Source organism: Panicum virgatum, chromosome 2N, assembly GCF_016808335.1.
Source record: "Panicum virgatum strain AP13 chromosome 2N, P.virgatum_v5, whole genome shotgun sequence".
Taxonomy (NCBI): Eukaryota; Viridiplantae; Streptophyta; class Magnoliopsida; order Poales; family Poaceae; genus Panicum; species Panicum virgatum.
In genome coordinates this window covers 28,459,239-28,487,017 of record NC_053146.1, presented here as the reverse complement: position 1 = coordinate 28,487,017, position 27,779 = coordinate 28,459,239, and the positions used below count along the sequence as shown (strand labels likewise).

General features: G+C 48.9%; 1 protein-coding gene and 1 pseudogene across 1 annotated transcript; both read right to left on the bottom strand.

The window, feature by feature from the left end:
• Positions 1-1,764: 1,764 nt before the first annotated feature.
• Positions 1,765-4,299, bottom strand: LOC120662519. The gene is made up of 2 exons (XM_039941652.1): positions 3,585-4,299; positions 1,765-1,775 (listed from the first exon to the last, which is right to left on the bottom strand). Exons 1-2 carry the CDS (start codon positions 4,297-4,299, stop codon positions 1,765-1,767), a joined length of 726 nt encoding a protein of 241 aa, XP_039797586.1.
• Positions 4,300-6,053: 1,754 nt separating this feature from the next.
• The window catches only part of LOC120662518, a 79,793-nt pseudogene continuing 58,067 nt past the window's right edge, over positions 6,054-27,779 (bottom strand).

Here is a 27,779-nt window from a genome sequence, read left to right as displayed (position 1 = left end):
GGCCGAGCTCCGGCTCAAGGAGACGGCCATTATGACGCTCACTGAAGACCTGGTGCAGAAGGACGTCACCCTCGAGACGCAGGGGGCCGCTCTGTCCGTGCTATAGCAGCAGGTGGATGCCGCGCGGGCACGGCTGGAGAAGGAGAGGGAGCGTACCGAGGGTAAGTGCCAAATACATAATTCGCTTAAGTTGTTTTAATTTGCCAGATCTTATCTTCGTTTTCTTGCTTAGCGCTGCGGAAGGCAGTGGCGGACGAGACAACGGCGAAGGACGCCCTCCAGATTCCGTACACATCAGCGCAAAAGGATTTCGAAGACCTGGAGGGAGCCGCCGTGGCCACGTGCCAAGAACACGAGGGGGAGGGCAGCCCATCTGGGAGATCGGTGGCCAGTCGCCTGCAGTCCTTGGGCGGCCGGGTGACCGAGCGTCTCAAGGGTGCTCTCCACCTTGGTATCCAGAAGGCGCTCTGCGTCATCTCGACGCACTACATCATCAACTTCCAGCATCTGGCCACAGGCTACGTCATTGCCGCCGACGATGAAGATGCCGTGATCGTTGTTATGGAGCAGGCCAATGCAGTTGCCGAGGTGCCACCTCCATCTTTTGTCCGTGCTCTTCGAGGGCGACCTCTTCCCCGATGCTGAAGACGACACCGCCGGGGGTCCACGCAACGGGGAGAGTAATATGTAGAAAGCTTGGGCCGTGGAGCCCATGTAAATGGATTAGCATTTTGTTTTGACTATCCTTTTGTGTAAGGAAAACAAGAATGTAATCTTAACGGTGTGGCCGCTCGAGGCCTTGTGAATTTGTGCCATCATTTTCTTTACTAAGTTTTCGTGTTCTCGTATGCAACTTAGATAAATTTCTGTGAGGAATTTAGCGCTCATAAGCAACTTAGGCGTAGGGAGGTGAGTGGGGATGCCATATCCCGAAGGTGTAGGCGGTCCCGCGGCTCGGCCAGCCCTATCCCGTAGTTGCTTACGCCTTACGTCCATTTTTCTAAGTATACAAGAAACTTAGATACAAAAATTTTTCGAAAAAACAGTGGTGTTTTGGGGATGTTTGGGGGGTCCCCCCCTATTATAGCCTCCGAGGGAGGCTTGGCTTTGACGAGGGCAAAACTGAGGCTACCTCAGTGTTACGTGCGCGTCTGAGTCCCCGAGGATTCAGATAATTCCCGAAAAATTGTAAGTAAAGCATACTCTTTATTATCTCGGGAAGTTTGAAATACAAGTACAAAGAGCTTGGAATTTCAAGGATAGAAGTGATGTAGCTGCTGAATGTTCCATGCATTGGTGAAGACTTCACCCTTCTCGTTTGCTAGCTTGTACGTGCCAGGCTTGAGGAATTCCGCAACGATGTACAGGCCTTCCCATGGTGGTGTGAGCTTGTGGCGCCCTCGGTTGTCTTACCGAAGCCTCAGCACCAAGTCCCCCTTGTTGAGGTCTCGGCGTCATACCCTTTGTGCTTGATATCGTCGTAGGGATTGCTGGTACCATGCTGAGTGTAGAAGTGCCACGTCTCGAGCCTCGTCCACCTGATCCAGAGAGTCTTCACGGGCTTGCTGGTTCTCCTGCTCTTGGTAAGCCTTGAGCCTCGGCGACCCATACTCCAAGTCAGTGGGGAGGATGGCCTCGATGCCGTAGACAAGGAAGAATGGGCTGAAGCCCGTGGCTCTGCTCGAGGTCGTCCTTAGGCTCCAGATGACCGAGGGTAGCTCTGTGAGCCACCTGTTGATGCTCACTAACATCTCATTTCAGGGTTCACTTGGAGCCTGAAATCATGAGAATAAAGTCTCATACCTACATATGTTATCCAGAAAGAGCCAATTCCACGTTTCCTCTTAGAAATATTGCTACATTGGAATTTGGCCAGAAATGCAGGTAAAACAGGCTTCAAGCGTCAAAATACAAACCCGCCCATCAGAGCAGGCTATAAGCTCCTGCATGAGCGTATAAAGGACGAGCGTCAACACTAGTGGTAGGAGTTATTACTAACAAATTCCATAGAGTGTTGGTGTATATTTATGTGCAGGTTGCTTATGCTTGGAAATGAGAAGAGAATGCAGCCCATGAGCAAGGTGACACGTCATGGATCTGAGGCAACAACTTCTTGACAAATCTACGGGCCCACCAGAGCACCAAAACTGACTCAAGACAGGCCCTTACCCATATACATGACATGGGGGCCCACCTAATAGTATTCTGACAAAAGACCGGGGCAAACGGAGCCAGCCCACGGTCGGCCGACCTGCTAGGTCGGCCAGCCCAGTGGTGACGGCCCACGGGCCTCACCGCCTCTCAGATGACACGTGGCAAGGTGTGGTCGGTCCCCAATGGCGGTTTGGCTCATTTCTCGGGCAAGAGGCTGGTGGCTCCCTCCTATAAATACAAGGGGAGGGGGTGAGAACACAACACACCACACACCACACCATCTCTTCTCTTGAGTTCTCACTTGAGTGAGAGTTGTCTTAGGGAGTTTAGGAGTAGAGGTACTCAGGAGAGGCGCCGGCAACGACGCTCTTCTCCAAATTGTACCTCTACGAGAGTGAGGGAGATAGTCGGGGGATGTGCCGGGCTTGTCGGCGCTCTTCTCCGCTTGTACCTCGACGGATGCTTATTCGGTTATAAGTGTTCGAGACTTTCCTTGCTTATTTAGAATTAGAGTTTAGATTGCAAGTTATCATCTCTGCCTTATATTAGTTGATGTGTATGCCAGCGAGTAGCATTTGACTCTAGAGTTGGACTCCGGATAGAAAAGAATAACCCTGTACGCCTCTAGAGTTAGTAGGGAAAGGCGTAGACGTGGTGTCTACGCTGGACTATACCACTCAGTTGTCTGATAGTCCCATGGTTTGTTGAGGTAGCCGGCAGGTGGTGACAACCCTGTTCGAGCCTTTTAGTAATCATCCACGTTCAGATATGAAATAGAGCACATATTGGAACTATCGGCTTGTATAAGCCGGTCGATACCTTTAGCTCGGAGTATAACGGTGACGTGATCTCTTCTTCTAAGCATAGATTCTAGATCTTAGAAAGTCCTCTCTTTTCTATCCTCCTACACCAGTGTGTGTGTCCTTGGACAGTCTAAACCCATAGGTAGTGTACTCACGTTCCCTAGTGGATACGATACCCTGGAATACTCTTGGGTGAAAGCTACAGCTGTATCCGTGCGCTTGCGGATTTTATTCGTGATGTTACAAAATACCAACACCACCTTCGGCCAAACTTGTTCAGCTTGTTGAAGATTCTCGACATAGCTGACCAGTCCACGTGTATGTGGTATTCGTCGCAGAATGCCAAGAACTTCTTGCCTGTGATCTGGGTGCCATTGTCGGTGATGATCGAGTTCAGGACCCCAAACATGTAGACTATGTCGGTGAAGAACAGTACGGCTTGCTCGGATTTGATCTTGTCGATGGGTCGAGCCTCGATCCACTTGGAGAACTTGTCGATCGCTACCAACAGGTGGGTGAAGCCCCTGGGCGCTTTCTGCAATGGCCCGACGAGATCCAATCCCGACACGGCGAAAGGCCATGTGATGGGGATAGTTTGCAGGGCGTGAGTCGGAAGGTGTGTCTTACGGGTGTAGAATTGGCCACCCTCACAGGTCCGCACGATCTCGGTGGCATCGGCAACTGCCGTGTGCCAGTAAAAGCCCTGCATGAACGCATTGCCCACGAGGGTGCGCGGTGCCGTGTGGTGACCACAGATTCCGATGTGGATGTCCCAGAGTAGCTCCCTTCCCTCGGGAATGGGGTTGCAGCGCTGCATGACTCCCGAGGGGCTGCGCTTGTACAGCTCGTTGTCGATCAAGACGAAAGACTTGGCCCACCTGACGATGCGCCGTGCCTGCACGCGATCTGAGGGTATGACCCCTCGGTTCATCCAGTCGAGGTACTGGGCGCGCCAGTCTCGCAAAGGTGGGGCCTCATCAATCTGCATCGCTTCAGCCTCGTCCGCCGAGGAGATCTCGGTTTCTGTTTCCATGGCCTCGGACTCCTCCACCGAGGGGTTTTCGGCTGAGGGCTCAGCAGTTGCTGCCCCCGAGGGTTCTGGGGTTGCATCGGTGGCTTCCGCTGGATTCTTCAAATCGATGGATGGCATAGCGAGTTCACGGGCGAAGACGTTCGGGGGAATAGTGGTCCGCCCAAACGCGATCTTGGCCAGTTCGTCTGCTTCCACGTTGTACTTGCGCGTGATGTGGTTAAGCTCGAGCCCGTCGAACTTGTTTTCCATGCGACGTACGGTGTTGTAGTATGCCTCCAACTTTGCGTCGTGGCAGCTGGACTCCTTCATCACCTAGTCGATGATGAGTTGACAGTCTCCCCGGACGTTGAGGCGCTTGATGCCTAGCTCGATGGCAATACGAAGGCCGCTGAGGAGGGCCTCGTACTCCGCCATGTTGTTGGACGTCAGGAAGTGCAGGCGCACCACCTAGCGCATGTGTACTCCAAGGGGTGAGAAGAAAAGAAGGCCCGTGCCTGCACCAGTCTTCATCACCGACCCATCGAAGTACATGATCCAACATTTTGCTTGGATCTGGGGTGGGGGCAGCTGAGTGTCAGTCCACTCAACAATGAAATCCGCCAAGACTTGGGATTTGATCGCCTTACGAGGCGCATAAGTAAGAGCTTCTCCCATCAGTTCCACGGACCACTTGGCTATCCTACCCGTGACTTCCCGGTTGTGGACTATCTCCTCCAAAGGGAAGGACGAGACCACAGTTATGGGGTGAGCCTCGAAGTAGTGGCGTAGCTTGCGCCGACCCAGGACCACTGCGTAAAGTAGCTTCTGGATCTATGGGTATCGTGTCTTGGTTTCAGATAGTACTTCACTGATGAAGTACCCCAGCCTCTGTACGGGCAAAGCATGTCCCTCCTCTTGTCTTTCCACAATGATAGCTACGTTGACCACCTGGGTTGTTGCTGCTACGTATAGGTAGAGGGGCTCGTTGTCTATTGGTGCATGAGTGAGCGATGCCTTGAGCTTGTCAAGGGCTTCCTGAGCCTCGGGGGTCCACGACAAGCGGACGGTTTTCATCAAGAGCCGATACAGAGGTAAGCCTTTCTCACCGAGGCATGAGATGATGCGGCTGAGGGCTGCCAGGCAACCCATGACCTTCTATACCACCTTTAGGTCTCGGATCGGTCCCATCCGAGTGATGGCCGAGAATTTCTCAGTGTTGGGTTCAATGCCTCGCTGGGAGATGATGATGCCCAAGACAATGCCTAGAGGCACACCGAACACACACTTCTCAAGATAAGCCTTACCCCCTTGGCCCTAAGGCAATCGAACGCGATCCTGAGATCGGTTACCAGGTCGTCAGCCTTCCTGGATTTCACAACGATATCGTCGACATATGCCTCTACGGTTCACCCAATATGGTCTCTAAACACATGGAGCATACATCGCTGGTATGTAGCTCCGGCATTTCTAAGGCCAAAGGGCATCATGACGTAGTAGTACATGCCAAAAGGAGTGATAAAAGAAGTCGCGAGCTGGTCGGACTATTTCATCTTTATTTGATGGTAACCGGAATAAGCATCAAGAAAGGATAAAAGTTCGCATCCCACAGTTGAATCAACTATTTGATCAATACGTGGCAAAGGAAAGGGAACTTTCAGACATGCTTTATTTAAACTAGTATAATCTACATACATCCTCCATTTCCCATTCTTTTTCTTAACTAATATAGGATTAGCTAGCCATTCGGGATGGAATACCTCCTTGATGAATCTGGCCACCAAAAGCATGTGCACCTCCTCGCCGATCAGCCGGTGCTTGAGCTCATCGAAGAGTCGCAGGCGCTGTTTCACCGGCTTGGAGTTGGGCTGGATGTCAAGGGAGTGCTCGACGACCTCCCTCAGTATGCTAGGCATGTCTGGGGGGCTCCACATGAAGATGTCTGCGTTGGCACGGAGAAAGTCGACGAGCACCACTTCCTATTTGCTAACGAGGGTAGCGCTGATCTTCAGCACCTTGCCGTCGGGGGAGTTCGGATTGAGGGGTATGTCCTTGGCACCCTTGGCAGGCTCGAAGCTGCCCTCTTATCATTGTGTGGAGTCCATGGCCTCGTTCGCCATCTTCTCTAAGCCAGCAGCAAGGGCCTTGTCCACAGCCAGAGCCTCGTTATGCTCGACGCACTCGACGTCGCACTCGTAGGCGTGCTCGACCAAGGGACTGACGGTGATGACTGTTTGCATTTCTTATGCCTGATTAGAATAGATATTCTGCAAGCGCATAGAATCACTGCTGTAGCACTTCACCTTGGAGTATTCCAGGGTATCGTATTTTTCCTCATGGAAGCACTATGGTAAAAGAGTATCGTAAATCGAATGATATCCGTACTAGCTTGATCAACCGACTGACTAGACGGGGGTAAGCCAGATAGGTAGTGAGATAAGATAAGTGGCCAGGCAATGACCGAGTGACACACAGAGATTCTAGTCCTTAGAGAGGTAGCAGCTGGGAGGACAATGAGCGAGAAAAGACACCTGATACACTTCTGAACTATCGAGCTAGCCTCTCTAGATTAGACTAAACACCTAACTAGTTCTCGAGAAAATAGAGCTTACTTCGGCGGCTGGAAGAGGAAGGACTTTAGAAAGGGATGAGAGGGGAGTCCGACGGCAACCTGCACTACTGCTATGAAAACACCCGAACGTGGTGGACTACAAAGGACCGATAGGGCTGTCACCACCTACCAACTACCACAACGGTTCCGTGGGGTGGAACACACTTTCTAGCTAACACTAAGGTCAGACACCACATCTGCACTCGGTGTTAGGATCTCTCTCGAGGCCTTCGAGAGAAATCCCCCTCAACCTAGCGCACTAACTTGAGATACTCTAGTCAGGGCGAGAAAACCCGTAAGATAAGTTCCCGATCACTAAGAGAGATAATTTAGCCTAAGCCAAAGGAAAACTTTCGTGCTCAAGCTGAAACTCAGACTTGAGTAAATGAAAGACTATGGAAAGTAGAGCTGACTCAGAAAAGTAAAGAAGATAACTTATATTAATAAAGTCAAAAGAAAGATACAAGAGCTATACCAGACTTCCAACGACTCTGGAGTCCCGAGCAAGCTCGACCCGACTCTAACTCCCAAGCTACTAACCTACTCTAGAAAGTACAAGTAGAAGAGAAGAGCTCCAATGGTGTGTGTTGAGTGATGGATGGTGCCTCTATTTATAGCCCTCCCAAGATCGGTTCTGGCGGTTACTGCAGGTAGCTGTTGGTATTTCTTAACTCTTACAGAGAAGTCTGCAAACGCACGAAAATACTGTTATAGCACTTCACCCGAGAGTATTCAGGTATCGTATTTTCCACGAGGAAGGGTGTGTAACTGTCTTCTAACTAGATTACCCCGAAGAGGATAAGAGATAGAGAGACCTTAGGGTAGTGTGGTTCTGATCTAAGGATGGGTTCAAGGGAAAATACACTAATGTTTTCACTCGCTCACTTCAGGCACCGGTCTGACCCTGGTCTGCCAGGGACCTCCAGTATCGCTCTATGTCATACCCAGGCAGGGGGGAGTGAACTAACCACCCAGACTGTCTCCGTAGCGGACGGACAGGGCTGTCACCACCTGCCGTCTACCCCACAATACCAGCTGAGTACAAGACAAACAAAGGTAATCTAAGGCCCAGACACCACGCCTATGCCTTCGACTACTACTCTAGAGTTGCGCAGGGTTATCCCGTCTTTATCAGGGGCCATCTTCTAGAGTATCTGCTACGAGAACGGATGATGAACCCACAAACGAATGAGAACAAAAGAATAACTTTACTAGAACTCACCGAATAGAAGAACCCGGATATATACTCCAAATGTACCGTATTCGTAGAGGTACAAAGCCGAAGAGACGCCGACAAGTCCGGCTCTTCTCGGAGCTCCTTCCTCACACACTTCCTAGGCTAATGATACAAAGAGGTGGAGCCTCTCTTCTCTTCTCCTTCACATATGAAATGGTGTGTGTGTGTGTGAGAGGTGGAGGGAGCCCCCTTTTATAGTCTTCAAGGTCGGTTCCCGCCAAAAGCTTATATGGAAGGTGATCAGGAGGAGTAGGGGCCCTCCACGTCGAATGCACCTAGACGGGAGGTCGGCCGGCCCCACCTGGTCGCTTCTCGTCCTTATCTTCCTTTGGGGAGTCTGATCTGTGGGCCCATGTCAAGATCCCATGGTGCATTTGCCTTGGTTCCCCCGTTTGCTCTGACATGTGGGCCCTCCTTGTAAGTGACACGTTTCAGTGTGGATCTTTTGTGCATTTTCCTCGTGTTCAATTGTGTTTTCCCTCTTTTACAGATGTGGGTGCCTGCAGATGACAATTCACCAAAACTCATGGAAATGGTTAGTTGTAAGCCCTATATCTACGTTTGGTGATTATTTTCGGTAAAAAACTGCAAGAGTTGACGGTCGAAAATGACACTTAAGGACCGTCAACAACACCCCCACACTTAGTCCTTTGCTCGTCCTCGAGTAAAGTTTGAAGGACCAAGGTGGATGCTACTCCTTGAATTCAACCTGCATACAAGTTATTCCAAGCTTCTTCTCACCCTTGTGAATTTTTGTCTTGCTACCATGTAGTCTTGGGTGATTGAACAAAGGAACGACTCAGAATTCAGGCTCCTGACTCTTCCTGCTTAGCACCTGGATGTTTTACTTTAAAACAAAGAGATAGCCTTGCTCCTCAAATTATTCTCTGGATCACTCTTTTTGTTTTATATCCTCACCAAGGCAAAGAAGCTGCCATCCTTCTCCTACCATTTATTCAGGCTTATGTGGGGCTCAGGGTAGGAATGGAGGGGCATGTTTGCCTTGCTTGTATTGCTGAGTCAAAAACAAGATCTGAGCATAAACGAGTCATACAGTTTGATCAAGATGTGCAAGTGTTTGGACTATTTCTGGTGATTTGAGGATGAACTCTTTTGCATGACTCTCTTTCTTTTGTTATTTCCAATACGGGCTATCAACTTTTTTTTGACATGCCTTTGCAAGCATGTGGCATACCTTCTTTGGGTATGCATCTTTTCTTTCTTTCTCTTTTTTTTAACATACTCATTGAGCATGTGGTCTACCTTCTTTGGGTAGACATCTTTTATTTTCTTTTTGCATAGCCCAAGTCGTTTTGGAGAGCAAGGTCATAGAGTTCTTATTTTTGTGGATGGATGTGACGACTATCTCCGAGTGTGGAAGTATAGTATGTGTACGTGATCTTGATCAAGAGAGCATGACAAGTTTCTAACAAGGGTCGAAGAATTTGACAAAGCTCAAAGCAGAGGTAAACAACATTTGAAAGTTGGGCATGAAAACTTGTCTTTGGCTTTGGTAGGAATTTATGATAATTTGAGGAGTCAAGCTATATTTATTTTATTTTTATTTTTTTTAAAGGAAAGCAAGTGCTTTTGCAAGGAAGAGCATAGCGCCATCAAACCAAGTCATATCTCAATGGTCAATTACTTAGAACGCATGGGGCCCCTATAGGAATTTATTCACAAAGTTAAAAAGAAAGCTAAGAATAAAATGCATGCAAAGTTTTATTCTTTGGAAGCGTAAGGAGTTTTTTTTAACTTTTCTGCGAAGAAATTCATTGAATTTAAATGAATGTAGGGAGGTTTAAGGTTTTGGGGACGCAAACCAACGATCTGGAGCTGGATGGAGTCGAGTGGGCTTCACCAGGGGCCGGCCAACCCATGGGTTCGGCCGCCCCTGAGGTAGGCCCTCTCGCCCTCCACTTTTGCATGCTAGTCGTGTTAGTTTTGTGTCGCATTTTTGTGAGGTGCATCCCCCCCCCCACACTTATTTCTGTGCCTGTACAAAATCTCAAGACAAAATATGGACAAATAAAAATGGAACTCTGCCGGATTGGAATCCGGGGAGCTCAAACTTTATTATATTGAAATGGAAAGGGCGCTTATTACATGATGCAAAGGAAAACTCAAGAACAAAACATGAAAAGTAAATGCGCCCTGTCGCTTGGTGGAGGCGCACACCTAAGCGATGTCCTTACCCTTCTCCAGGCATGACATCCTGGAGCTGAGGCCACGGCAGAGGGTATCGAGGTCGTCTTTGACCGATTTCAGCTCTAAGGACAACTCCGCCAGTTGGTCGCCCTACTTCTGATTCTCCTTCTTTAACGCAACTATAGTCCTCAGAAGCTGGACGACCTTGGGCCCCCTTTAGGACCTTCTCATCCTCACTCTCATACTGCCCCCCAGGACGTGTGATGCGAGGAGGAGTTAGGTGCCTCTTCACCTTTTTAGGGGTGGACGCAATAGATTCTGCCTCTCCATTCTCCTTGGGGGAGAGCGCGGGAAAGAGGCCCTTATCGTACCCTCCTCCGGGAGTCCGGACTCCTACGACTCTAAAACGCTTTGGAGAATTGTCGCTAACGGGGGTGAGAGAGGTGGTGTAATGGTGGCTAACTATGTCGCCGCTTTTGTTCCTCACGGTGTAAGCATGTTGCATTCCCTCTTCCATGGGCATCGGAGGCATTGGGTCAGCGAAGAGGTGAACGACGACATCCTTTGGTCGAAGTTCGCCTGTCGTTGGCCTCGGCGTAGTCCCTGGGCACCTTCCCCTGCCCCTCTGGGCAGTAGCCCTCTTGACGATGCGCCATGCCGAAGGGGAGGCCGAGTGCCCTCCTCCCTTGTTCGGACAAACCAGGGGGTCGGCCGCCCCCTCCTCGGGGCCCTCGGCGTTATCTTCCTCCCAGATGCTGACATGATCGCCAGCGGTGTCGTGGCAATGTGCATTGCCTCTTCTTCCACTGCAGGGTTCGCTAAAGCTTGGTTGGCGGGAGACTGCGTGCCGTTGAGTCCGTACGTGGACTCGGACCCAACGAACGGGACGATCGACTTTCCGACAATGGAGATGGTGCTTTGCAGGTGGGAAGAGGCTGAGGAAAGGTGGAGTGCTTGGATCTTGGGTGATTGAGGAGAAGGAGAGGAGAGGAGATGAATTTAAAGGGAAGAAAGGATCAAAATGGTGCCAAACCTTCCAAAGTTTGGGGTCTCCACACAAGGAAACACGAAAAGGGACGTTGGAGAGTTCAAATTCAAAGATTCAGCACCAACGGCCACGAGGTGGGGCCGACCGACCCCTAGGTTCGGCCACCCCCTCTGGGCTCAACTGGGCCTTAGTTTCTTTGTGTGGGCTTCTAAGGTCATGGGCTAGGTGATCAGGGTGTGCATGGGCTTTTTTCTATGGAGAAGATGTGTAGAATCGAAATCTACTAACTTAATTTCATCGAAAACTTCACCGAGCCGAAAGGGTTCATGGAAAAGTTTAAGCCGATGGCCATTTACCTTGAAGTACTCACCGTCATCATCATGTAGTGTGATTGCCCTGTGAGAAGATGTGTTGACGAAGGTGTACGGGCCCTTCCATTTGCTGCGAAGTTTTCCTTCTCCAAAGAGTTTTACAATGGAATTAAACATTAATACCTTGTCACCTGGCTTGAACTCCTTGGTCTTGATCCTCTTGTCGTGCCATCTTTTGGTATAGTCCTTGTATATCTTAGCACTATGGTACGCCTTCTCTCTCCATTTCTCTAGCTCTGCCAGCTGCATTTGTCTATTCCTCCCAGCGAGTTTGTAGTCCATATTCCATTTCTTAATGGCCCAGTGGGCCCTGTGCTCAAGCTCAACTGGGAGATGACACGTCTTCCCGTAGACTAGTTGATATGGTGACCTGCCGATGGGGGTCTTATATGTTGTTCTGTATGCCCAAAGAGCATCAGGTAGCATATTCTTCCATCCTTTACCCATCTCATTCACTGTTTTCTGCAGAATACTCTTAATTTGCTTGTTAGAAGTTTCTGCCTGTCCACTGGTCTGAGGGTGGTAGGGTGTAGCGATGTTGTGTCTTGCGCCGAGTTCTTTTAGGAAGCGTCGGAAGGTCTTGTCAACGAAATGGGACCCATCACTTATAACCATCCTTGGTGTTCCGAAATGAGGGAAGATCATTTCATGAAACATCTTCCTCGCATGCTTGGCATCTACAGCTTGACAGGGTAATGCAACCACCCATTTGGAGACGTAGTCCACAGCAACCAGGATGTACACACAATCATGGGACTTTAGGAATGGCCCCATGAAGTCAATACCCCAGACATCGAACAGTTCGACTTGGAGATTGTATGTGAGGGGCATTGCATTGCGAGCAGTGATGCCTCCCTGCAACTGGCATCTTCGGCACCTTCGAATAAATTCTCTGGTGTCTTCATACATTGTGGGCCAGAAGAAACCACTTTGCCAAATTTTTGCTTGTGTTCTGAAAGCTCCAACGTGGCCTCCATACGCTGCAGTATGGCATTTCTCTATGATCTGTACCCCTTCTGCTGTAGGGACACATCTCCTCAATATTCCATCCGTACACACCCTATACAGGTACGGTGGATCCCAAAGGTGACGTCTGCTCTCGAAGATTAGTTTTTTCTTGTTTACCCAGATGGTACATAACCTGCAACCACGAAATTCACAATGCTTGCGTACCATGGGTTGGAGTCCGTCACCTTGAGCAGCATGTCGTCGCGTAGGAAGTCATTGATTGGTGGTTCTTGCAGGTTAGTAACTTGCATACACGACAAATGATCGACTACAGTATTTTCTACTCCCTTTTTATCTTTTATTTCAAGGTCAAATTCTTGGACTAAGAGAATCCACCGAATCAAATGGGGCTTAGCACCTTTCTTGGTGAGCAAATATTTCAAAGCTGCATGGTCAGTATAAACAATAACTTTTGCTCCAACCAAGTAAGATCTAAACTTATCAATAGCAAAAACAACTGCAAGGAGCTCTTTTTTAGTAGTGGCATAATTTAATTGCGCTCCTATCAAAGTTTTGCTAGCATAGGCAATTGCATGATGCTTCTTATCTTTGGTTTGGCCTAAGACTGCACCAACAGCATAGTCGCTAGCAACACACATTATTTCGAACGGGAGGCTCCAATCTGGGGGTTGGATGATTGGAGCCGAGATGAGTGCCTTTTTTAGGATTTCAAAGGCGCGAAGGCACTCATCCGTGAATTCGAATGGCGCATCCTTAGCTAAGAGGTTTGTAAGGGGTCTAGCGATCTGAGACAAGTCTTTAATAAAACGGCGATAGAACCCCGCATGACCTAGGAAGCTACGAATCCCCTTGACGTTAACTGGAGGTGGGAGACATTCTATAATGTCGATTTTTGCTTTGTCCACCTCAATTCCCCTCTCGGACACAAGGTGTCCAAGGACGATGCCTTCGCGGACCATGAAATGACATTTTTCCCAATTCAACACCAGGTCCTTTTCTTGGCATCACTGCAAGACCCTATCTAAATTTTCAAGACAACGATCAAAAGTTTTCCCATAGACGGAGAAGTCGTCCATGAAAACTTCCATGATTTCCTCGATCATATCTGAAAAGATAGACATCATGCATCGCTGAAATGATGCGGGAGCGTAATTGTGACACCCTAGGTGTCTGCACAGTAGAACTACAATTATTTTATACATCATGTGCTTAAATTGCTTGAAAAAGGGTCTTATTTTAAAAATATAAGGTTAATTGTGTAAATATGATTTGATGCAAGGTTCTTCGTATAATTTAATTTGAATAAGATGGGTGAATGTTGCTTTTGTGGAGGGTTTCTTTGTAAAATTCCGTGTAATCAATACATGGCAGGAAATTTTACTTTTCAGTCTAAAATTAAGGTGAATTCGTTTTGGAAAAGATGAAAGTACATTAAATTCAAAATACTTTCTATGTTTTCAAAATAACTTTTCAACCTTTGGTCAAATCAAGTTTTGCACAAAATCAAAGTTGTAGATCTTGAAAAGTTGAACAACATTCATGTCGGGAACTTTTTTCATTTGAGCCCTAGTTTAGGAGTTATTTTTGTTTTACAGTAGGACCCCTAAACTTTTTTGAATTTGCAAACAAGTCCAGCCTGTCTTCTTCCTCCTCTCTTTCTCTCTGTATCCTCTATCGCTGGCGCAGAGCGGCGCCTCCGCCGCTCAGGAAGGCCAGGAGGCCACCTCCTGCTGCTCCACCACCACACGCAGCACCCCCGCAACCCCCTGGCCCCACTCCCACCCGCGCTGGAGCCCTCTTTCCCTCGCCACGCTGCACCGGCCGTCTACGCGGCCGCCACATCGCCACCGCCGTGGCAAGCTCGGGGAAGAGCCCCGGCTCCCTTCCTCTCATGCGCTTCAGCACCAGGGGAACCCCCACATCCCTTTCCCCTCATTCCCTCGCCAGTTCCCGGCCCCGAACATCCAGAATGCCACCACAGCCTGCCCGAACGCCGGCGAGCTTGAGCTCACCGTCTCCCCGCTCCTCCACGACCGCTCTGCCCGCACAGACCCCACCCTCAGCTCCACCTCGCTCTCGCGCAGCTCACCGGCCACTCCTCTCCCACCGCCAATCGCAGGACCAACCTCGCCGCCGACGACCTAGGCCGAACCGCCACAATCCACGCCGGCGACCACCTTCCCGACCACCCTGGCTTCAATCTCGGGCACCAAAAGGTGCGCGTCGACGTCCTCTAGCAATTCCCCTACCTAGCCCCCACCTCCGATGACCATCCTCGCCGGGATTAGCAGCGTTGTGCCTCCCCTGCTCCGGCCAAGGACCTCCATTGAAATGAAAAGAAAGTTCCAGGGGCTAGATCGAAAAATGTACATGAACAATAGCATTCAAACCAGTGAACTTCAAAAATACCTAAAAATCGTAGAAAAATCAGAAAAATTTAAATCAAAATGTTTTGGAATCCTTGTGGAAAGATCTACAAATTTGTCCACAGACCCCTGGACAAATTCTGGATATTTTATTCTCTAGGATAAATGGAAGAATAAATGGAGAGAAATTGTTCTAGGAGTTGTACTCAGTAACTTCATGTGATTTTTGGCTAGAATATATCTTGCAGTGTTACTAGTACATGATAAAAATTTGAACACCTTTTGACACGATTAACTAGGTCAAAGTTTCAAGATTCCTAGATCTACTGGTTTTGCTAATGTATTTATGCTGGAAGAAATATTAAAGTTATGTGTTTGAAACTTTTTTCATGCATGCATGTCACTAAATCCTTGCTATTGTGAAAGTTTGGTAAATTTTAGATCTGTTTAACTATATATTTGAATTAATGCTTGTTAAGTAGGCTTTAATTATGGTAAATAGTTTCCTTGCTTAGAAAAATCTGAGAATATTTGTGGAACTATATTTTGGTCATATATTCATGTCTGTAAAATTTGAGATCCAGAAACACTATAGAACTTTATGAATTAAAATAGTCAAATTACTTCATGCATTTTAATTCGCTTTTTAAAACTGCCACCCAGTTCATTTTATGAAGTAAAGTTAAGATTAGAACTACTCTATAAACAATTACCCATATGATAATTTATGTTTGCTAATTTTTAGACTACAACTTTACCGTGAAGTGTGTATGATTGTAATACCGTTTCTTGCATCACATATAGATACGACTGTTCTAGCTGACGGACGTACGAGCTGATTCCGGAGTTTGAAGGAGGTAATCAAGAAGCCCAGGTGAACGCCGCTACACTGACTGAAGACCCGGGCCAAAGACCGGAAGAGCCCAAGGCTGAATTAGCTAGTGACTACCGCGAAGGCAAGCCCTGGACATAAACCCAGTATTTAAAATTATGCAACTTATCGTTATTATTTACTTGTGCATTTAAGTTATTGGATTTGATTGAAAACCCTAGTTGCATAATTCTAGGTTCCTACTGATTGAACACTAGATTTGAGTCCGAGTTAGATGTTATGCTAATAGGACCGGTAAAAGTCGAGTGATTACCTGTCACTCGCGAGCTTATAGGAGTTGATTGTTTACTTCCTGCAATCACTATAAGGATCATGGGCGGATTTGTTGAAGTCCGTCTGTGTTGATGAACTTGATAAGGCCGCAGTGTGTGGTAGCGGTGGTTAAGTGTTTGAACGTACTAGCCACATGCCGTAAATATGGTACGCGGTAAGCCTAGCAGCTGATCGGCCCGGTGAGTGGATATACCTTTCACTCTCTCTTATAGATAGGTTTTTATTTATGGTTATGTTGCGCAACACCACGGATGCAGGGAGGAAGTTGGTGCCCTGTAGTCGGGGAGAGTGACCCTATCCACAAGCCTGAATGAAAGGTCAATGGTTGTTTGGGAACGACCCGACAGTGTTCCAAACGTGTGTGTTAGGTTTACCTTGCAAGGATGGAAATCCGATTCGAATCGTCCGTTTCTCACGGATATTGAGACTACTTGATCCCTTTGCCACACAGAGTAATAAGAGTAATGTTATTATGATCAATCTTGATGTTTGACTAAAGTTCTACCATGGTTGATTAGAATTAGTTGCTTACATAGAATGGTTAATCAACTAGAATATTGATAGCTAAAATGTGAAATTAAGGACCTACTCTTTGTTGCTTTTCAGCAAAAGGGAAAACCAGAGCCTTACAGAACCCTTCATAGTCTAGTTAAGTGGACTAAGTATATCTGTTGATGGTTAAGTCTTGCTGAGTATTAGTATACTCAGTCTTGCTGTTGAATCCTGTTTCAGGTATGAGTTTTGAGGAGCAGACCGCTAGTCTGACTTGGCCCTGCTCTTTGCCTCCTAGCTGGTCCGTGGAGTGGGATCCGTCCCCGGCCGACAATGACCCCGACGAGTGATACCTTGCTTGGGCTAGCTGGGTATCCTTTTGCGACGTGTTGTAGCCGTCGTGTTATCTTTCCGCTGCTTTAACTCTGAACTTTAAACTTATGTCTTGTATAATGTTTTGCTGAGTTTGGACCTGTAATAATACTTTGAACTTGTTGTAATAACTACTATGCCTGTGTTGTAAAATATATGGTTGTAATATCTTTGGACTCGCCTTTGTGCGGGGTATGCTTGTTCGATCCGAGATCTGGTGGTTGTATCGGGACGTTACCCGACAGACCAAGAATTGTTCCGTTTGAAGTGCGTTCGAGCCGGTGTTGCCTTTATAGTGATGGCCAGCGCACTTGAGCCAGAATAATTTAGGTGGTTCTACCACAGCTGGTATCAGAGCTGCAAGTGTACACCAGAGGTGTTGGAACCTTAAAAATTGATTTTCGTATAAAATTGGACCAACAAAAGTATTTATAAAACTACATTGGTTTCGTTAAGGATTGTGCTTAGAATGTAAAGCCCTAGGGAAATTTATGGGAGTTACTAGGTGGCTATCTAACTTATGGTTTATTTATAACTGACTTCCAGCACTTTTCTTTCAGTAATTTACATTCTTTAATGACGCACCTATGCGAAGGTAAGATGGTAAGAATCCTCAGTCATCTGAGAGTGCTTGACCTTCCCGTCGGTGATGCGAGCCAAACGCTGCCCTCAAGCAGTGGCTTACTTGAGGAGCTGCCAATATACCAACTATTAGTTGACTATATTGGGAGTAAAGTACTCAGTCAGCTGAGGGAGTCTGACCTTCCCGTCGGTGATGCGAACCGAACGCTGCGCTCAAGCAGTGGCCTACTTGAGCTGCTGCCAATATACCGACCATCGGTCGATTATATTGGGAGTAAAATTACCCCGTAAATACGTTGCCTCGGTAGCGTATGAGCACTGTCCATGCAGTGTTGGACGCATAGATGCCGCTTCTATAGTGAGCGGTAATGTATGGGAGCGCTTTCATGAGTGCTGGCATGAAAGGTTCAATGCATATATATGTTATGTCAAACTTCTGTAGGTACACTAACCACGATTCGATAAGTTAAGAACGGTTAGAATTTATCGACTAGATATTATAGGGAGAGACGTATCTATGTTATGCCACCGTACTAACTGCGTAAGCCCAACAATAGTTGGTAATTGTTTATCTTGTGAGGGCGAATAGAACGTGCATGCATAGTTTGATGATGTTTGATTTGATTCCTAGGATTTGAATTTGTTACATGAGTCTTTTTAAGGAATTTCTAGCGTGGATCATCATGAATATGTCTTAGTATGATTAAATAATAAGTTGAATTAAAACTTGATATTATGAGCATGTATGTTGAAACACTTAGACTTTCTTGGATGTAACAGATGGAATTGAGTCATGCCTTCATCCTTAGCCCCATCTTGGTGTCATAATGATCTTTTCGTTCCATAGAATCTCCACAAATGAACTAGTACCAATTGTGGTTTGTTTACTTCCTGAGTCTTGTGAAACCATATAATCTTTTGAATCAGAATCACATTTTTCCGCAGTCTTCTTAAAAGCTTTATTTGAGAAGTCTTGAGATAATCATATAACTCACATTTGAATCCTTTTGATTCAGATGGCGGACCTTCCGAGTATCTTCTGGGATGATGATGGATATGCTCATACTGATTGCCTGTACTGGGAGGGCTTTCCTAGGATTTTGTGGGATACGCTTCATATTTTCCACTACCCAGAACCACCTCGGTACAAGGGATGACAGTTTTCTGAGGATGGAGTTCAGAAGTGCAGTGCCACCATGACCATTCCTCAGCACCCCACTTTGGCTTGGCCGCCTATTGAGATTGAGGTAGTTGGATATTGCCTTGTGGACGCTTTCGAGACAGCAGCCCTCAAAGCTATTACCACCTTCTGTGAGCACCATCCGAATGAAGTGGCCGCTTATCCTATTGGCTTGTTTCCGGCAGTCAATGCTGGCACGCAGAGTGGCTCTTCAGGACCACCCACTTTGGTCACTTATCTGGAGATGTGGCTGATGAGACTATCCAAGCGGTGATTAGGTACATGAATGCCCAGTACCGCTATCAGGCCCTTCAGTAGAGGCACATGAATCAGGTGATGGACTTGGCCCAAACCTTTCAGCGAAGTCTTAGCCTGAGAGACACTCAGATTCAGGGGCTTAATGAGGCTGTTGCTGGGAGAGACAACGCCATTGCACAGTACGAGCTTCAGGTTCTAGAGCATGGTACTGAAATAGTGCAGCACAACACGGTGATTGCTTTTCTTCAGGAGCAGGTTCACGAGCTCCAAATGGAGCTGGGTGATGCTATAGAGCATATTGGTATGCTCCATGAGCAGCCAATGCCCCCAGCACGGTGATTGCTTTTCTTCAGGAGCAGGTTCACGAGATCCAAATGGAGCTGGGTGATGCTATAGAGCATATTGGTTTTCTCCATGAGCAGCCAATGCCCCCAGCTGTCCCAGCCGAGCCTGCAGCAGAAGAAGACCCAGAGGAGATTGAGGGAGTCTCAGAGATAGATTCCGAGCACGTGCCTGCTAAGCCTAACCCTCAGCCGGATGACTCTTCCTCCGGCAGTGCTTCCTTTGTGGGCAATCTCGATGACTTCTAGGCATCTTAGGATTGTCCTAGATAGCATGTGATCTTCCTTGTTGTAGTATATGTAAATAGGAAAATGAAATGTTGTAAAATAGCCCTAGGAAGGAGTACCACTTGTTGTAGCATATGTGGTAAGGAAGTGTGATGCTAGGTTTGTAATATAAAGACTACCTTGGATGTAATATAAGTAGTGACTACCAGTTTGGAAATCACGACCTTTCTGTTTGCCGAATTTTTTTATCTCTTCATCTGTGCATTTTTAGGCTGTTTGATAAATACCAAAGTTGTTGCAAATTTTGTAAACTGGGTGCTCAACAAATTTTAGCCTATTTGGATCTGTGTAGCTATATTTATAGTCAAAACACTACCATGATTCTTGTTGAAAAGCAGCATAGCACAGAACGACAAAAAGTGAATTTTTAGGTTACCTTCCTTAATGTTTTGCTTCTGGTGTTGAATACCGAAATGGTAGAGCATGAAGTTATCTAACAGCTGACCAATTTTGAGCTATTTTGGTTGAACAGAATGTGAGATATGCATGTTTTTGTAATCAACAGCATTTTGTTTTGCTAAAGATTGAAATATGTTAGCAACTAACAAACTTCGAGTTGTGTTGGTTGAGCAAAATGTGTGTTATGCATATTGTGTTACACCGCATTTTGTTGAATTCTGCTGATTTTGTTTTGCTGTCCAATGTATGATCATTGCACATACCACTGACTTTGGGAGCAAGGATAATGTATCTAATGGATGTCTTCCATAATTACAGATGGTTGGTCATACCCGTGGATTGCCTGAAGGCTTTGGCCGTGAAATTGGCAGTGGATCTCAGCAGCCACCGCCACCACCGCCGAATCTGGCCGAGCTAATGGCCATGCAAATCGAATTGCTTCGTCAGCTGGTGCAAGGGCATCAGAATCCGCCACACCAGCAGAAGTGTGGAGGACGTGATGAGCAACCAGCGGGTTACCGGGAATTCTTTGGTACCCATCCCCCGCTGTTTAGCCGGACTGATGAACCATTGGACGCTGATGCTTGGCTCCGTACTATTGAGTACAAGTTTGCCTTGCTAGCAGTACCTTGTGCTGATGCGAACAAGGCTCAGTTCGCCGCCCAGCAGCTTCGTGGAACCGCTTGCATTTGGTGGGATAACTATTGTGCTATGCAGCCTGCTGGAAATGTTATCTCTTGGGAGGAATTCCGGAATGCCTTTAGGACACATCATATCCCCGAGGGACTGATTGAGAGGAAGTTGAATGAATTCTTGGCTTTGAATCAAGGGACCTGCACTGTTCTTCAGTATACACAGGCCTTCAATCACCTGTGCCAGTACGCGGGCCATCATGCGGATACTGACGCCAAGAAGCGTGACCGTTTTTGTAACACCCTAATTCAAATTTCAGTTTTTAATAATAATTTTAATTGGCTTTTAATTTGTTTAGTCTTGCTTTTAATCTAATTTTTGTTCCATAAGTAATTAAAATTTATTTTAGGTGTAACTTGTATGTGCATTCATGCTGGTGCATTGTTTTATTTGGTTGAGTGCTAGGGTTTTGAATTCAAATTTGAATTTGAATACAAATAGTTTTAAGTTGAGAGGGAAAAGGAAAAGAGAAAAGAAATAGGAGAAGGAAACCAGAAACCCAAAACCCGGTTACCAGCCCAACCCAGCAGCCCACCGCTTCCTCCTTCCCGGCCCGCTCGCCCGTTTCCCTTTTCCCGCGCACGGTCTGCTCCCAATCCGCAGTCAGCAGCGCGGCCCGCCTCACATGCTAGTGCGGCTGATAGGGCTGGCCCACCCGTCAGCCGGCATAGAGCCCAATCGCAGTTGCGCATGTCACAAATGCCTCCACGCCCTCCTCCCGCGCTCACCCCGGGCCCACTTGTCAGCGGCTCTCTGAGCACACTCGGGCGCGTGTCCTCTTTTCCCTGGGCCGCTCCCACACGTCCGGCCCACCTCCCGTTTTCCCGCATAGGCCAGCACTTCACACTCCCCGCTCAGCGCGCGGCCCGGCTCCCTCCCTGGCCTGCTCCAGCCCACGCCCGCGCTCCCTCCCTCTATTTCTCTACCACACGGGGCCCGCGCGTCCGCGCCTTCCCTTTCCTCCCGCTCACCTTTTCCTCTCTGTTTCGCTCCGCTCTAGCGCCTCGCCGCGCTGTGGGCCATCCCGCCCGAGCCCGACCGCCACGAGCCCACCTGCAGGACCCCCCTCACTGCTCCTCGCGTGCGCATCCTGGACTCCGAGCGGCTCCGCGCTGATTTCGGATCAAGAGCGGGACAAAATCACGCGCGCAACGGCCGTGCCGTAATTTCCGCTGGCCCGCACGCCGAGGATCGCTCCCGGCCCTATTTGAGCGCAGTTTGCACACCCCCTAAACCCCTGGATCCACCACAGCCCCCAGCCCTAATCCTAGCCGCGCGTCCGCCATCGGAGTTCCACCCGAACGCCGCCACCGGTGAGTGCTCCGCCCGTGAAATTTCTCACCGCTGGCCATCTCCGAGCCTCCCTGATCCCAGATCCTCGTTCACAGCTCACCTGCGCGCCGAGCCGTGGGATCCAGAAGCCTGGAGCGTCGCTGCAGCACCTACCTCCACGAGCTCCGCCTGTGTGCCGCCGCCGGACCTCGCCGTCGACGACTCTACGCGTCACGCCGGCGCTGCTCGATTCGAACCTCAGTGAGCACCGCTTGCACCGCCCTGTCACGTCTGCACCAGTTATCTTCGCCCATAGCGCACCCTAGGTGCCCGGACCCGCACGCTGGCGAGCACCACCTCCCAGCGCCACCCCTCGCCGTGGCGAGCCCTCTGCAGTGCAGCCCAGCCATGCACGAACCCTGCCTAGGTGTGCTTTGGCTCTGCGCACACACGCGGAACCCCCAGCACCCGGATTTGAGCCCCAAAACCGCCAAGCACGTGCGCTCCGGCGAGCGCCACCGCGCAAAGCCGCCACCGCCGTCGAACCCACCGCTCCGAGCCTCATCGAACCTGGCTCAACCCTCTGGTGGATTACGCGTGATGCGTAGTACCCTCTAGATCCAAACACGAGTTGTTTTAGCCCCCGGAGCGCCAGAAACGTGAACTCCGGCGAGCCTCCGGTGAGGTCTCGCCGCGGAGCCCTGCTTCCGACGACCAGCGCCGCCGATCTCACGCCCAAATAGGTCCTGGCCACCCGATGCACAATGGATGCACAAGATTAGATTTAGATCCCATCGATTCGGAGCCCTCAGATCACGATCCAACGGCCGAGAGTCACCCATACCACTTTGCCCTGGCCACTTTGCGAAAAAGCCCTCGGGCTTTTGCAATATCAACCCTCCGTCCCAGCCAGGTCAAAAATAATTACAGTTTGACCCTGTTTTTAACATTTAGACCCCCGCGCTTTCCAGTTTTAGAACCCGAGGTCCAAGCCCTGCAGTTTTGCGAGTTAGACCCTAGAGCTACCCGTTAATTACTTTTTAGTCCTCGGTTTTGCCCAGAAACCCCCTGAAACTCTAGTTTTCTTACAAATAAGCCCCTGGAACTTGTTTTAGGCCAAGATTTTGCGTTTTAGCTCCGTTTTAGGCGTTCTTTATGCCCACGCGATTGTTGTAACACGTACAATAGTTTTAGACTAGTTTAGTGTGCTGTTTTTATGTATTGATGTACTGTTTCTTAGTTTTTGCTATTGTTTGCATGTATGTTTATGTTGTGTATTGTTTTTGGCCATGTGTTCGTGAGTAGACGTTGATCCATCTGAGGAGCCCCAGTACCGTACCCGGAGTAGCCGTCTTCCAACCAGTTTGAGCAGCAGCAGGAGCAGTACGAGGAAGGCAAGTATAACATGAACAACCTATCACTTTTAAATACATTTTCAAACTGCATTTTAATATTGTATGCCTATAAGGACTTTCCTAGCCACTTTATATCCCTTATATATATCCTTGGGTTGCATTTTGGTTAGTTGTGCTAGGTGCCGCGCTATAACACATAATGGTCCTTTTTAATTAATTTGATTAATGGTATATGCAACTTAATTCTGAGAGTGGCCCTCTGTGTGGCTTGAGTGGCTCACGTCTCGTTAAAATTGGTTTTGTTAGAAACATGGTTTAGGGGGGCCAGCACGGTGCTTACTGCCTGGTTGGCCACTCTCCATAAGGACCGGTTCATAGAGCGACAACCTGGGACAACAGCGCTACCACAAGACTGGAATGGGACGGTCTTGGCTTACTAACTAGGTCATTTTGGTTCGGGAGTAACTTACCGACGGGGCATGGGGGGTGGTGAGCTTCAATGGTGGCCAGGCTACTAGGCTTGGTCTGCGTACCCCTCGAGGTGGTTACCATCGTTGCAGAGCCTGATTCCTTAGCGGTTACACCTTACCAACGTGTCCTTTGTAATGGCCTCGTAGTGAGTTTGCTAGTCATCTCACCTAAGGAAGTGTGATGAACAACTAGCGTAGCTCATGACTTGTGGGTAAAGATGTGCAACCTCTGCAGAGTGTAAAAACTGGTATACTAGCCGTACTCACGGTCATGAGCGGCCTAGATCCTCCTTTTGATTAGTGGGGTTACCTCCTTCCGACGAGGGGGGTGCCTCTCGGGGTTACCTTGCCTTGGTTGTGGTTTGGTTCTCAGTAGTAACATGTTTAAATTTGATTAATTACTATGTAACTGGGTTTATGGTAATTCATCAACTTGTAGTAAATAGCTTTAATAAAATTTTGCCAAGACTTAAAAGCTAATGCAGTTAGTCAGCCAACCTTAGAGCCTCATAGTTTGTGTTATACTTGTTGAGTACAAGTTGTGTACTCACTCTTGCCTACTCTACTCTTTTTCCTCTTGGGGATACTCTACTGCTGCTCAATTCCTGCCGACGCGAGGGAGTTCGCTCAGCGCTACCAGGACTACGAGGACTTCTAGGCGTTCGTCTCCCAGTCGACGTCCCTGTGGCACCCTGCTCAGCTTCCGACGAGAGTTATCATTTATGTATTACGTTTCCGCATACTCTATACCAGACTTTTGTCATTAATGTAATAAATAACTTTCGTATTCACTTTATTATATCTTTTACGTGATATGTGCTGTGATATACTGTTCATTCTGTTGTATATATGTGTGACTTGATCCTGGCACGTATATGATTGCTCGGTTTATGTCCTTTTATAAACCGGGTGTTACAGTTTTCTTCGTGGCCTCAACACCAAACTCAAAGAACGCCTGAACCTTGTTCAGGCAGATACTTATAATGAGCTGGTCAACATGGCCATTACTCAAGAAGATTGCATCGCCGCGCACCGCGCCGAGAAGAAGCGAAAGGCACCAACGGGACCCTCGAGTGCTTAGCCACCGAGGTATCGTCTGGTGCAGAATACTCCCCCAAGAGCTCCATAAAGAAATGCCCCAACGGGCAGGTTTGTTTTTTAGCCGCCTCAGCAACAGGGAGGATTCAGACCCCCAGTCCTTCAGTGTAATACCCCGGTGTTAATTTTAATGCTAATAGCATGCTTAATCGCAAATTAAGGTTAATCACCGTCATTAGCGCTAATCGAGTTTGCATAGTAACTTTCGTTTTAGCCGTGTTCGACTGTGTTTTTCTCCTTGATCCGAGTCTCGAATCAACTTTCGCCCAAAACGAAAGTTGTAGCTCTTCTTTTGCTCTACAACTTTTATTTTGGCCAAATTTCAAGTTCCTATATCAAAATTTGAGTTTTGGATGGTCAAACACGAGACAAAAATGGTCAAAATCAAACACTGTTTGCTCCTGTGCTCGCCACGGTGTCACCCGGCGCCCATGCCGGCGACTGTGGCCGTCGGCGCCTCCTCCACGCGTCGGCCGTCGGCGATCCTCGCACGCTACGCGGACGCCTCCTTATCCGTTCGCGACGCCCATCATCCATTCCTCCTCATTCCCTTCCCCTTCCTCGTACCGCGAGCGGACCGAGCGAACCCTAGCCCCATTACCCTCTGCGCTGGCCATCCTTCGCTGTCACACCGCCGTCCTTCGTACCCTCGAGCCACTCCACCTCACCGCGCACCCCTACAGCACCGCCCCGACCTTGATTGGGCCGTTACACGGCCGGAATCAAAGCCGCCGCCACATACCACCCGAAAGCCGACCGCCGGAGCTTCGCCCTCTCGCCGACGAACCACCTCCGCCTCTCCTCGAGCCGATTGAAGGTAGCTACGAGCTTCCCTATACCCTACTCGTCATCCCCGAGTCCTTCCTCCTCTTTTTCTTGTGCCACCGCCGCCGGGAACGTGCTACGCCGCCGCGGACGCCCGTGCGTCGCTGCTGCGCCCGCCGCGGGCTGCCTCCGCGTGGGCTCCAGCTGCACCGTCGCACGCCCCAGGGCCACCTGGGCCCCCTGGCCGCGGTGCACCACGCCTCCTCCGCCGGCCATGGCCGGGCCGGAACGCCGCGGGCCACCGCGCGCACTGCCTTGAGCCGCCGCGGGCTGCCGCGCCCCCCATCTCTGCTCCTCCCCATGACCGCCCCTATTCCACCCTTTGCCGGCCCCGCCGGGCTGCCCCGGCTGTAGGTGGGCCAGGCCGCGCCACCGGCGAGCCGCCGCCGCCGTGACCACGGCCATGGCCCCGGCACGGGCGAAAACAGGGGAGGGGAGGGAAACGGGAGATGGGCCGGCGCCCACTGGCATGTGGGCCCGGCTGTCAGCCTCCTGTTATCGCCATAAATTAACAGGATTAATTTATGGGCCGAAAGCAAGATGGGCTTGAATCAGAAGATTGAAGAAGGCTTGTAAATCGGCTCCTGCGTGAGCGTTTGGGCCAAATGGGCCATGTATCTTTAGATTTAGTTCAAGATTAGAGATAGAGTCCAATCAGGACAAGATTAGTTTAGATTGTTTCCCAAGTCTCCGGACTATAAATATGTACCCTATGTTATTCATGAAAAAAAGAACGTCATCACGTCTCACAAACAACAATCTCGGCGCATCGCCACCCCTAATCCTAGGGTTTCATCCAAGTAAGCGCTATGCTGCCCTGATCGCTTCTCGCGATCAGGGCAGCGTTGTTCTTGCTTTTACCTTGGTATTACTCGTACTGAAGCGTTTTTTATGGCGAGTAATGCTAGTTATCCTGATGTTCGTAGCATGGCTTTTAGTAGATCTGTTGTGCTTTGTTGCTTATCATCTACGAATATCATGTTGTCTTTACATGATCATGTCATCATCTTATACTAGCTCTTGTTGCATAGAGTTAGTCGTGTAAAGGCAACACCCTGCTTCTTTTATGTCTAGTAGATCTGATCTGTTATGGTTTGCTCTTATTCTTAAGAGTTGGCAGTAATATCTGCTAGATTAGGCCTTGCAAATGGGTTGGATGATCCGGTGGTGTACTAGATGCTCTATCTTAGCCTTAATAGGGATTGTTCCGGGAATCGGCTCTTGCTTGTTCTTAGGCCTCTGTTTTGGGTTATGGTTTAGTTATCTGTTACGTTTATTAGGCCCAATCATGTGTAGGATGTTCCGATTTAGCGGTGAAGCTTTTACCGTCATGGATTAGATTAATTAGATTTAATTAAAGCAGCTTTACAGTTATTCGCTTTAATCATCAATATTCGGATGCAAACAGATCCCATCTGACACCGGGACTCGATCGGCTCTTTAAAGCCGATGCAAGAGTCGTCCCGGGGAGACGACCACGGCTCGGACTTATGTTTCCACGTGTTTGTGTATGCAGGCAAATCATTACAAGCACGTCCGCACCTTCCTGATCGGGTATAGGTCAGGTGGCACGCCCTGCGTCTTCACAAGCCGCGGCATGTGCTAGAATTGCGGGCCGTCGACGAGGGAGCAGTGCCTGCCAGTGCCCCGGCAACCTCCCGACTCTTCGTGTTGCCTGTCGCTGCTCGCCGGTGGGTTTCGACCGACAACACATTCTGGCATGCCCGGTGAGACCTTCGTCAACAACGCCCACCGTAGAGATGGCAGGAGCTCAAGATCAAGAACCCGCTCCCAAGCCCATCACGTATGAAGAGCTGACTCCAGAACACAAGCTAAAATATGATGAGATCAAAGCTCAATTCGAAGCCGACCTCATCGGCTCTTTTGAGAGGACCCGCAACCATGGCATCAGGTGGAAGGGGTTCTCAACAGAAGGCGCTCTCGACAACGTTGATCTGTCCGTGCCTTCAGAGGAATGCACCAGGGCCCTACGCCAGGAGATGAACTACATGGTGGCTCACACGCTCCATCAGCACTCAGAAAGCCTGGTGAACGAGCTTGAGCGCGTGGCACATCCCGTTGTCCAGGAGGTAATCAAGAACCAGTACTCCCCATCGGGACCAACTCTGGGGAGTCACAGGGGGGAAGCTGCATTGCAAACCAAGCTACCAGTGTCCTACTCGCTCGCGGTAGTAATACAGCAGAATTCGCCGATCTACATCATCCACAAGATCGGTGATGATCCTGGAGAAGGCTAGTTCTTGACTGAGCCACCCAAGGAGATCCCGCACGGCTACCCATGCGCATACATCCCTGACAGCGTCAATCCAACA

Bases quoted from the DNA above. Each gene is read 5' to 3' on its own strand.
- LOC120662519 (XM_039941652.1), bottom strand. From the start codon at position 4,299: ATGAAGGAGTCCAGCTGCCACGACGCAAAGTTGGAGGCATACTACAAC.